The sequence below is a fragment of the Solanum tuberosum genome, unplaced genomic scaffold, assembly GCF_000226075.1.
Source record: "Solanum tuberosum cultivar DM 1-3 516 R44 unplaced genomic scaffold, SolTub_3.0 scf00272, whole genome shotgun sequence".
Classification (NCBI taxonomy): Eukaryota; Viridiplantae; Streptophyta; class Magnoliopsida; order Solanales; family Solanaceae; genus Solanum; species Solanum tuberosum.
The window spans coordinates 790,131-801,833 of record NW_006239194.1 but is presented as its reverse complement, the minus strand read 5'-3'; the positions used below and the strand labels follow the sequence as shown (position 1 = coordinate 801,833).

Sequence of the window (11,703 nt, the reverse complement as noted above, 5' to 3'; positions counted from 1 at the left end):
GAGAGATTTTATTTAACAAGTGACATATAAAATAGCGCGGCATAACTCATGGAAAAGCATACCTTTCTCGGCCTTTTGGCTAAGATCAAGTGTAGTATCTGTTCTTATCAGTTTAATATCTGATATGTGAGTCATTGACTCACACGATATTAACTCTATTTTTTTAGGGGGAAGGTCCACCACGGTAGCTTGCTATCAAGACCTTCAAGAGTCGCCTTGGTGTTGCACTACTGCCTTGGCCTGGCTCACCCCACCAATTCTAGTTCTAAAATCTTTTTGTTTCTTAATAGAACACAATTTGTCCCTTCTAATATTGGGCAGTTTGATCCATAATGCCATTCCAAGTTGGTGAATAGTTTTACAATACTATTGAATTCGATTTACCATCTTGTAATCTCCAACGACATTTAAAAATATGGAAAAAGAGAGGCTCAAATGCACTATTTTGTCGGGTATCAGACAAGGTGTGGATCCTAGTTCTCACTAATTATACTCAGATAATGCACCAGTCGGGAATCGAACACAGGTCTGTACCGTGGGAGGGTTCTATTCTACCACTGCTCCTTTTGATGATTTAAGAATTACATTTTCCATAGTTATAGCAAAGTTCCACATCTAAACTATTTCATAATAATAAATTGAAAATGTAATAAAATTTTCCATATAAGGATAATGAGGGAAAGTACTCTCGATTGTACCGACATCAGTGAGGAGACAACCCATTTATGATTCCGGCCTTCTCTAGTAAAAGAAAGGATCAAGAATGTTATATATTTCAGGAGTTAGATTAGTTGGCAACGAACAAAAGAATTGCCTCAACCAAAATTGTTTGAATTAGTCCTAAAAAGTCACTCAGGTTCGTTATCAATTAGTTATCAGTGAAAACATAAAAAGATAAAAGAATCAACTAAGTATCAAATCGATCAAATTGAACAAATAATAGGTCAAGATCATGTTGTTTATTGGAAATTGAAGAGGGAAGAACAAGCAGACATCGAATGATGTTTACTTGTTAAGCCCTGAGGCAAGTACATTTGAAAATTGATACATCGATAGAAAGAAAGAAGTATTTTTATTTAAAGAGGGTCAAAAAGTAGCTTCCAATTCAACTTTGTGCTATATTCCATATTATAAGGACACCAGCAAGCAGCTATTGAATGATTGTGAACAATATAACAAGCGAACTCTTTACCCTTAAATGATATCCTATTTATTGTCACATTAGCAATAAAAGCATAGCATACTGTTTCAACGACATTTTTTCGCGTTGAAAAGACACACATCACAGGTTCAAACTCTTACCACAAATAAGAACCTGATATTTAAGTAAAGAAGGGTAGAGAGGCGGGCTAATTATCCACAATATTTCAAACCGCATGCCACGGGCAATCGGGAATTTTTCATCTATCATAAAAAACAAAAAGGCGTCTTTTCCTATTACTCACTTGTAGCTCAATGAATCAACATCAAGAAAAGAAGTACCTTATAACTGCTCACATATACAACAAAATACAAACAAGAAGTGGAAGATTGAGCGCATTTTTGCATCTTTTTCCTTTTCTAGGAGAAATAAACTTAGATGGACCGCTCTCGAATTTCCGGCTGTCATTTCTGTCAATCGCCGGAAGACAGTACTGTATATGCAAAGTACATTACTGTCTCCTTCCGTTCCTCAAATAATCCATTCTAATTGCCCAAAGCTGCTCCCCAACGATCTTCATATCTGGACGATCTTTTCGTGTAGGTGCTGCACACTGAATGGCTAAACCAAACATTTTCACTAGTATCTCCCCATTTACGGATTCCTTCATTTGAGGGTCCAACATCTCCAATACGCTACCTTCGTTGTACTTCCTAAAAACCTGCATATTCACATCATATTTGTACCCGATAAGCTAATATAGGGATTAGTTTCTGTTTTATTTGAAAAAAAACTACATGTTCTCTCATTCTCTAAATGCCTAAATTGTGTGTTGTCCGGAGCAAAGATGTGTGTCTGATCCTTCAAAAGTTATTCATTTTTGGAAGATTCAAGGAAAGATACCGGAGAAAGTAACAGAGTACTGTAGACACAATTAGCACATCTAACAGAAATAAGTTAATAGTGTAGTTAATTAACTATTAACAGAGATGATCGGTAGAGCCAACAAAACAAGATTTACCCAAATTAACTTAACGGGGAAAAAGAGCTTACCCATCTAAGTGTCACCCTCTCATCAGGAGGTCTTCTAAGCTCCACAGGACGACGACCCGTTAGGACTTCTAATAACAATACCCCAAATGAGTAGACATCACTTTTTGGTGTGAGCTGATATGTTTTCATGTACTCAGGGTCAAGGTAACCAACTGTGCCTTTCACTTGGGTCGAAACGTGTGTTTTATCGGCGTCTGAGCCTCCAAGCCTGGCAAATCCAAAATCTGCAACTTTGGCACGCATGCTCTCTGTCAGGAGAATGTTTGATGACTTCACATCTCTATGGATAATTTGCTTTTCTGTGGAAAACAAAAATAGGATTGCGTCAAATCTAGATGATCAAACTAGACTGGAGGACCAAAACTAAAAACAGCACCGACTCTGATCAAAACATTTGAATCCTGGTTTAAAAGAACGGATTATGAAATTTTGAAGCTCAACACATAGGAGCTACCGGATAAATAACAAGGCTTTGGAAACTATACTTGTCCGTCTTGAAAGCTAAGAATGAAAAGATCTCGACTAAACGAATCTATCATCTTTTCCCATTTCGTCATCTTTATTTATTGATCAGTACTGGAGTTTTAAGCACCAATAAACCATTGCAAACTAAGAAAAGAGAATAATTAGCGATGAACAGTAACATACCAGCATATAGATGGAGGTAAGTTAGGCCATGAGCAATGTCAATTGCAATTTCAAGTCGCTGATTGAAATCTAAGATTTTTCCACGTCCACCTGCCAGAGAACTCAAAATTATTGTCTCCACATTTTTACCAGAATGGAAGTTGTGGTTAGTGAACTAAGTTTAAGAAATGACATACCATCTAGATGTTCACGTAGTGTACCATTAGCTACATATTCCGTAATGATGAGGCGTTCATTTCCCTTATCAACAAAACCAAGAAGCCTAACTAAGTTACGGTGCTCAATTTTTGCCAAAAGCTCAACTTCACTTCTAAATTCATTGCTCAAAGCATCAAAATGCTCCTGTAAAATATTCAGATATTAGAATGTTGCAGTTTTTTCTCACAGATAAAACTAGATATTAATAGCTAAAATAAAGGAACAAGAAAGAAAAGCCAATCTTTCCTCCTACAGAAGTGATTTAATATTTGGCAACAAATATCTAATCATTCCCCCCTAGTACTTCATACTTTAATCGGGCCTTTGATCTTAATTCATTGTATTTGAGCTTATGTTGGTTTGTCTTGATGTCTTAGGTACATTTTGGATTGAGAGCTAAAAGGATTAAAATGAGCAAGGAAGGATCAATGTCGCATAGTGTCGCGTGGGAAAAGTGCAAAAAGCATATGCAGCAGCTGGCAACAGTGTGCGAGTCACCACTTGCATTGCAGAGGTGCCGCATCACTACATGTTTGTGCCATGGCATAGGTGCCACATAGGCATCGCGAGAAAATTGGTCGTCTGAAATTTGTTAAGCCATGTGCACCACCCTAATCTATGCATATTTGTCCTTGATCAATTGTTAGTGTTAGATTCATTAGTTTTATCAATTTCATATCCTTGAAGTAGTTGATAAATGTAAATCACTCTTTGGGAAAAATACTCTATTAACAATTTGGTAATAGTTAAGTCTGATAATTGTTTATCATAAATCTATGTCGGTTCGACACTCGACTTTTGAATCACTATATTACTTGTACGACCACATATATTCCCCAGGGTCACCTATATCCCTATTTCTCTTCTAGCTCGTGGATTCTCTCTTATATCAATTTATAGCTGAATTTTTTTTGCCTTTCCTCCTCTTCACACGAAAAACAATTCAAAAAGTGTCAAGCGATTACTAGGCATGTTCAGAATTTAAGAAGCTATGCCTTCTATAATAATGTTGGTATAACCAAAAAGACATAATCATAGATAAAAACTGAGACGTGTCTTCAAATGAGAGTTCTTTGCCTACAAGAGAGGAAGCATAGAAGTCGAATAAACAAATTATCTTCACAAAACCTAAATCATTGAGAGAATTATGACCAACAAGACTCTTCACATTAGAGAACTACGTTATGTTTGTAATCTGGCAGGTGATAAATAGCTCTTAATCTAGCAATTGAGCTTGTAACTAAAACCATCCATTATTGACCCGTTTCTGATTTCTGAAGTGGTGATTATCATCTATAGCATATTCATAGAAGATGCATTATATGGTCCAACATTCTGCTTACTTATCTCTCTTTCCCTGGAAAAGATCGGTCTTTGTTACTCCCTTAAATGCATGCTTTGTAATCCGGGAAAGTTCTCATCTATTTTGTATTTGTAGCATTTTGGCGATATGGCCAAGTGTTAAGGCAGAGGAAAGCAAATCCTTGATCATTGTTCTCTTTACACTTGTAGCGATTTCAAATAACCAGACAAGAAAAAACCCTCTGAATTATGGAAGGTAAATTGCAGAAAGGAAATTAATATGAGGAACAAATAAATATGAGGCGTTTCCTGCTTGGGAAGTAAATATGCAAGGCTTGGGAGATGATGGCCCTATCACTGTCAGCCTTATCTCTATTTCTTGATTTAAGTTATTGACTTGCACATATCAGCCAAAGCTCGATGCCTCACAACATCAACTACTAGATTAATCAGATGTAATGCCTTTGCTATTTTATTTTTTTAATATGACGATGGTGTCAGGACCAGGTAGCATGCATCTTCATTATTTCACCCCACCAGTACAGGTACTGTGCCACTCTGTCTACCAAAGCTTAGGCATATGGGAAGAAATCACCAAACGTTTTTTTGTCTCTGCTGGAATTTGCAACTGAGACATCATGGTTATCCATCCTCCCACTTCATTGACGAATGACAACTAAGCCACACCCTTGGGTGCTGTCTAATTTCCAACAGCGAAGACAATATCCTAATCAATTCAAAGAATTACTAAACTAGGAGTCCATAATAATGTGCTGGGAGACCTTCAATCAACTTTAAAATGCAAGTAAACTCTATTAACCCATTCCGTTAAATTGTATATCAGTTAATGCAACTTCAACTTAATAGTGAAAGCTTGTTCCAAATGGTTTTCTTAAAAAGAACCATAACATATACTATAAGATTTGCAAATTCAAGACCACTAGACTAAATGGTAACTTACCTTCTTTGCGCGTTTAATGGCAACTGTTTGGCCATCTGGTAGTTGAGCTTTGTAGACCATTCCAAACCCTCCCTCTCCAATTTTTAGGGATGAAGAGAAATTTTGGGTAGCTTTGAGAGCTTGATTCATGTTGAGGTGAATGGAGCCAATTCTATTGAGTTTCGGAGACATGCTAAATCTAGAGGGACTAGGCGGCACTCGAAGTGGACTAGCTGGTACTCGTAGTGGACTGCCCGGTGCTTTTTCAGGAACAAAATTCATCTCCAAAGAGCACGTAGAGTCCACTGCAAGGTAAATGTAATATCATTATAAATAACCATCACATCCAACAAAGCAACAAGTATCAGACTTTCAGCACAGATTCCAAAATTAATCATATGCAGATACTAGACAGATACTATAGGAGTAATGTCATTGGAAAATTCATCCGTCGGTACTTAAATTCGAATCAGAAACGCCAGTTTGTTGAATAAAGAAAGAAAGACCCAAAAAGGATGGCCATGTTTTGCTTGTGCACCAAGTAGCTGTACAGAAGAATGTAAAAAGCTATGAACTGAATACAGGAACATTGAAACGGTTAACTCACTTGAATTAGGGTCCTTCACAAGAGCGGATTGGTCCGTTTCCTTCTTCCTTGAACGAAAACAGGGGCAAATTAAGCCACAGCATAGAATAAAAAATGCTGGTACTGCCATGACCAAATTTTTCGGGGTTACTGAAATATCATCAGCATGCTTTTCCGTGGCCTTCTGTAATGTATCATCGAAATTGTGTCCGTTGGATCCTTGTCTGACCACCTTGTGTATAAATTTTCTTCCAGACTTGAAATGCAACTCATCTGCAAGAAGGTGTGGACAAAGTATATCACTACACAAATTATAAATAGCAATATCCAATGGAAGCAATTAGGGAAAATACAGAAAAGTTAAATGATTTCTATGAAGAACGTCTTAAGAGTATTCTTGGTAAGACATTTGAAAACAATATTGTAGCATACCAATCAATAAGTCCAATCCACAATATTGAAACCCAACATTTTGGATAACGCAATGCTCTGCATGATCAAATTTGAGGGCTTTGCAGAATAAATCTTTATCTGCTAATATGCCATTTACATAAAATACTTGGCGATTTAGATCATCTGAATAGTCAACTCGGTAAATTCCACAAGCTTCTTTATGTCCCAGCAGCCGAGAAGCAAAAATTAGCGGAAATTGCAACAGCAACAGTAAACACAGCAGAACTACAGCCATTTCATTAAAAAGTGTCATAATTGCCCCATTTCGTAAAACCAATATATACTGGATCCATTACAAAAATTTTAGTAGTCACAATAAACAAGATACAAGCCAAGCCTCCTCCTTTCCAAGTCAAGTCAAGAAGTCCAGTCAGAGTCACAAATCCATAAACAGGAACCTTTGGTTCAGAAAACCATTAATCAGGCAGCATCAACCTCCGCAATCGACGTGGTGAAGAGTCAACTTTTTCTTCCAGTTCCAACAGGATCAAAGTGGAAACTACCTCACTCAACAATCAAAATAACTACACAGTCCAGATACTTTCAGACTTCAGCTAAACAATTGAACAGAACCCAAAAACCAAGTCTTTCAACAGTTCAGAACTCCAATTTTCACTAGGAATTCAAGCTAAGCTCTAAGAGACAGCTACACTCCAATAGAAAATTCTTCTACAAAGATACCAGATAAGAAGATTCAATCACATACCCAATTAACCAATCACTTAAACAAAACAAAACAAACCAGATCAAAAAAAACCTCAAATACCCAATTCAGCAAAAAGCTAGAATCTTTACACTATGGACATTAAAACTAGTCTTCCCCACTTCACCAAACAACCCAAATAAACAAGCCAGATCAAGCAGCCCCCAAATACCCAAACACCCAATTCAGCAAAAAGCTAGAATCTTTACACCATGGGCATTAAAACTAATCTTACCCCACTTCACCAAACAACCCAAATGAACAAACCAGATCAAGAAACGCCCAAATACCCAATTCAGCAAAAAGCTAGAATCTTTACAATATGTCCATTAAAATTAGTCTTACCCACTTCACCAAACAACCCAAAAACACAAATCAGATAAAGAAAACCTCAAAAAACTAAACACCCAATTCTCCAAAAAGTTAGTCTTTTCACCAACTTTACCTCATATACAACAAAACCCTGTAATATTTTGCAGTTGAAAACACAAAGATCACTGTTGACTTCAGCATATATACAAAAACCAGAAGAAAGAATCAGTGAATATGGATTGTGTATGAAGAGAAAAACAAACCTGCAAACTAATAAAGGCGGCTGAGGTTTCTTGTAGGCAATAATAATATAGAGCTGATCTCTAGAGTTAAAAAATTAGAGATGTTTTTAGTAAATTTTCCAAATAAAAGACCAATCTTGGAGAAGGTGGGGGCTAGTGAGGTAAAAAATGGCTGTCAACCACGTAATATATGAAGTCAAGGAATACGTATGCATTCAGACGGCTAAACGCTGAGGATTGTTGACCGTTCAAGACACTCATTTGCCTACTTTGACTTCGATTGCGGTATTATTTTAATGAATATAATGTTTGAATAGATATTATTTCTTTTGTCATTATAATAAGTCACATGGTAGCATTTTGAAGATCAAAATATGATTATTTGATAGAATGAGATGTTATGATTACATCAAATATGAAATGAAATTTTTCATCGTTGCATAACAATGAATTTAATGAGACGCTGTAGTAAAACTTAAGTTAGAATAGTGGCAATTGATGGTTTTCATTGATAATTGTGGCAAATGAAGTAATAGCTAACGATGTGGTGAAATATTGATGATGTACGATTGTACGTGGTTGATGGTATGATAGTATATGATGGTTAGTAGTGATAATAGTTGATTGTGGTAATTGTGACGGTGATGATTGTGACTAAGATGATTGTGATTTGCGTGTGGTAGTTAATATTTGATAATGGTGGGGTGATAGTCATGGTTAAAAAGGAAAATAATAGCGATGAAATGTCATAATTAGAAAAAATCTTAAATAGATAATACTACTTTAGGATATTAGGACTTTGTTTTATAAATTTAAATTGTTTATACTTTATCGGTTCATATTTACTTGTTCGTGTTTGAGTTGATACACTCTTTAAAAAATAATAAATATTTATCGCTCATATTAATAATAAGTCATCTAAATGTTGGAAAAGAAATGGTATTTTATAGCTCTTGATATTTCAAACTAAACAAGTAAAATTAGACAACTATTTTTAATATATTGAAAAAGTAAAGATGAACAATGGCGTATTTACTTAAACTAATTAAGTGATTAAAGAAAAAAAGAACAATTAATTCAAGATACTCGCTTCGTTTCATTTTATCTATTATTATATCTATTAAATTAAATAGGTCTTAATATCTTTTGATTCTCTCTAAAATCAACATTATTTTTGGTCAAAATATGGCTTGTCAATGTCCATTTATTGAAATGGATTGCCTTCATTTTCATTAACAGTTCTTATGAATCTTAATTCATTTGACCATTAATTGATGACCATCATATATATATATATATATACTAGATAGGTTGAGGCCCGTGCTTAGCACGGGCCCAACACCGTATCATTATATGTGGGAGATCTAATGGTGAAATCGATTTCTTACAAGTTGTATTATGTCAATGATTCTATGGCAAAAAGAAACCCGTGAAACACTGAAAACAATATCTAAAATTAAGATACACCAATACCTCTAAATCAAAGCATTGCGACCAAAGGCTGTCTAATAGTACAATATAGTATGTACTTAATTAAGTACAAATGAGTTTCTTCCAAGCTCATAGGATACAAAAAAGTTTGACATTCCAAATATCAAAAATAGCTCTACAATAATGTAAAATTTTATGGTGCCTTTAAGAACTCGTTGGAAATTAAGCTCTCATCCACTTTGAGTAGTAGCAACCTAATAAAGTATAAATTATTAGAAAAATATTTTTTTTTTAAATGCAAGTACAATATGCAAAAAGCTCCAGGAATAAATGGGGAAGGAAGGGTCGTTAATAAGAATCAGTCTCACGGTTATTAGGTTCTTGAAGGAAAACAAATAATGACCTACTGAAATGATCCGTAACAATATTATGATATGTAGTGAGATTGAATTATCTGACATGTACCATTAAAATAATTTATATTAACAAATCTTACATCATGTCTAAGGTGCTCCAACAAATCTGAATGTACCCCCAAAAGAATTCTATACGTATGATATGGTTTTTTAGCTCAGAGGAAAGGAAAATGAAGACATGCAGTTCGTACATCAACTTATTTCATCTGTCATATTCGAACTTTACTTGATCAAATGCTAACAGCATGATCAGCCAGACCAACAGTTGCAGAGATGCTCAGTCCGCTTACAAGTTTGTAGAACTTCATCCAGAGTGCCAAATGGATCATCTATTTTCTGAAGGTTTTTTTTTTAATTAACATGTTGAATGCCATTTAACTCAAACCAATATCCCCTAAGAAGGCAACAACAGTGATCATCTATTCCCCAAAGTTATTTTTTATCGACATAGTGAATGCCATGTAACTCAAACCAATAGCTCCCAAAGAAGGCAACAACAGTGAAAAAAGCACTTACCTGATAAAGATGTACATCTCCGTTGGTACAAGTTACCTGCAACAGAAGTGCAAAAAGTACATGAATGAAAATTAGAAAGAGTCACATATAAGGAAAACTTTTGAATAAATTACAAAAAAGTACACTGCTTGAATGAATATCCCAAACTAAATGTTGCCAAAAGTTAATCCTTTCTACAACTTCATTTTATCATCATCAGATTTGTTGATATATATAACTAATACTAAGATAAGATGGCAATATGCAGGCAATCACACATTTCAAATAGTAATTATGTTACTTAGGTTACCATGAATACAAGATCAAATGGCTTATTACGCCACTTCTAGACACTGCCAAGCAAACAAAGATACATCATATACGACATATCTGATTTATCGCTATGGACAGAAAAGAAGCATTTTTTATACATACTACTTGCCTTTTATGTCAGAGGAGGTTAAAAGCAATAAGTATTTTTCTAATTTGAATTTTACACATCATAGACAAAAAGATTTAAGTAACTTCACACAACACGTAGTATAAGTGTATATTATGTAGTATTTAATAAGCTGCTTGTAAAATTTTAAAATACTATAACGTCAAGACTCAACATTAAGTACTTAGAGTTCTTTACACACCCATTGGTATAAAAATGCGTATCACCTCTATGCAAGATAAGAAAAGTAAGAGAGAGAAGGAGTTATGATAAGAAAATTGTACCAATATCATATTACATGAATTATGGATGTTCAATTTAGGAAAACTAATCACATTTGTGTTAGAAAAAACTTATACTTTTAAAAGAAATATGAACACTCTCAAATGTTGAAATGTATACATAGCTAAATAAGTTTACCTTAAAAAGCAAATAAGTAAAAACTAAACTGAAAAGCTTTGTGTCAGTAGGCATTTCGAGAGTCGAGACTCTAATGTGGAACATCTGAAACGAATTTGGAAGTTGATTTGGTGTGGTCTTTTGAAGTACGGAATTGAATTTTTTTTGGTGGAAAGCTTTGAAATCCATCATTGTTGAAGCTTGGGTCTGACTTGGTGATAATAATTTCGGCTGGTGATAACCGTTCGAGCCTCCATTGATGAGATTCAACTGAGTTTAATTATATTCCAATACACCATTAGTGGTCTGTATTATTGAGAATATAGTTCTTTAGACCTGTAAATAATGAAAACCAAAAGGAAGAAAATGAATGTCGAAGATTTAGCTCAGGATTTGGCCAAGTAGACGGACTCACAATTAATAAGATGATTTCTCTGATAGTTATTCTGGCACTTGATTGAACACAAGATCTATAGTACCACCGGATGGTATAATTAATCATTTTCTACATAGTTGACTTGAAAACAATAGAGTCCTTTTTCCTCCCACTGTCCCACATTAACAACATACAACAAAGAGAACAAGCAATAATGAAAAAACGAAGGAAGTAAATAAATATCGAAGATTTAACGGATGGACTCACAGTTGATAATTTGATTTCACTGAGAGTAACCACAAGAGATATTCGGGCGCCTGATTGAGCACGAGATCTGCACTAATAGGTGGTATAATTCTTTTCTGCATAATTGACTCGAAAAGAGCAGACTCATCCTCCCTTCCACCTCTTGATCTAGATAGGAATAGCTCATCAGCCTCTTTAAGATCTCCCTATAGAAGGTAATAATGAAAATGCCTTAAAGTCATACTCATTAATATTAGAATCAAAACTTACACGAGTGATATGTTGAGCTTTATACACTCTACTTATGGGTAGAAACATTGCTA

The 11,703-nt window shown here is 35.0% G+C and overlaps 1 protein-coding gene and 1 long non-coding RNA gene across 10 annotated transcripts in view; both read right to left on the bottom strand.

Annotated features, from left to right (window-relative positions):
- Positions 1–1,343: 1,343 nt before the first annotated feature.
- LOC102591272 (calmodulin-binding receptor-like cytoplasmic kinase 3) lies at positions 1,344–7,716 on the bottom strand. 5 transcript variants are annotated; one of them, XM_006358260.2, is made up of 8 exons: positions 7,600–7,716; positions 6,301–6,990; positions 5,890–6,141; positions 5,304–5,587; positions 3,019–3,184; positions 2,843–2,932; positions 2,195–2,493; positions 1,344–1,862 (listed from the first exon to the last, which is right to left on the bottom strand). In XM_006358260.2, the coding sequence occupies exons 2-8, from the start codon at positions 6,572–6,574 to the stop codon at positions 1,653–1,655; spliced, it is 1,575 nt and encodes a 524-aa protein (XP_006358322.1). In that variant the 5' UTR covers positions 6,575–6,990; positions 7,600–7,716; the 3' UTR covers positions 1,344–1,652. The 5 variants fall into 5 exon arrangements, with proteins under 5 accessions (XP_006358322.1, XP_015169373.1, XP_015169372.1 ...); XM_015313887.1 differs by having other exon boundaries at positions 6,301–6,845; XM_015313886.1 differs by lacking the exon at positions 7,600–7,716 and adding an exon at positions 7,470–7,593.
- Positions 7,717–9,058: 1,342 nt separating this feature from the next.
- The window catches only part of LOC102591047 (uncharacterized), a 5,576-nt gene continuing 2,931 nt past the window's right edge, over positions 9,059–11,703 (bottom strand). The window contains exons 4-6 of one of the 5 annotated variants that reach the window (XR_001474857.1): positions 11,402–11,586; positions 9,942–9,977; positions 9,059–9,263 (exon numbers count right to left, since the gene is read on the bottom strand). This is a non-coding gene — a long non-coding RNA (uncharacterized lncRNA). Of the gene's footprint in view, positions 9,264–9,449; positions 9,978–10,928; positions 11,307–11,401; positions 11,587–11,703 lie in introns of those variants that run through there. The other 4 variants (XR_001474855.1, XR_001474856.1, XR_368174.2 and 1 more) reach the window with 4 other exon arrangements.

Coding starts and splice junctions, on each gene's coding strand:
- LOC102591272 (XM_006358260.2), bottom strand. CDS start 6,574: ATGACACTTTTTAATGAAATGGCTGTAGTTCTGCTGTGTTTACTGTTG. Junction 6,142..6,300: donor TGGATTGGACTTATTGATTG/GTATGCTACAAT, acceptor ACCTTCTTGCAG/ATGAGTTGCATTTCAAGTCT. Junction 1,863..2,194: donor AGAGGGTGACACTTAGATGG/GTAAGCTCTTTT, acceptor GTGAATATGCAG/GTTTTTAGGAAGTACAACGA.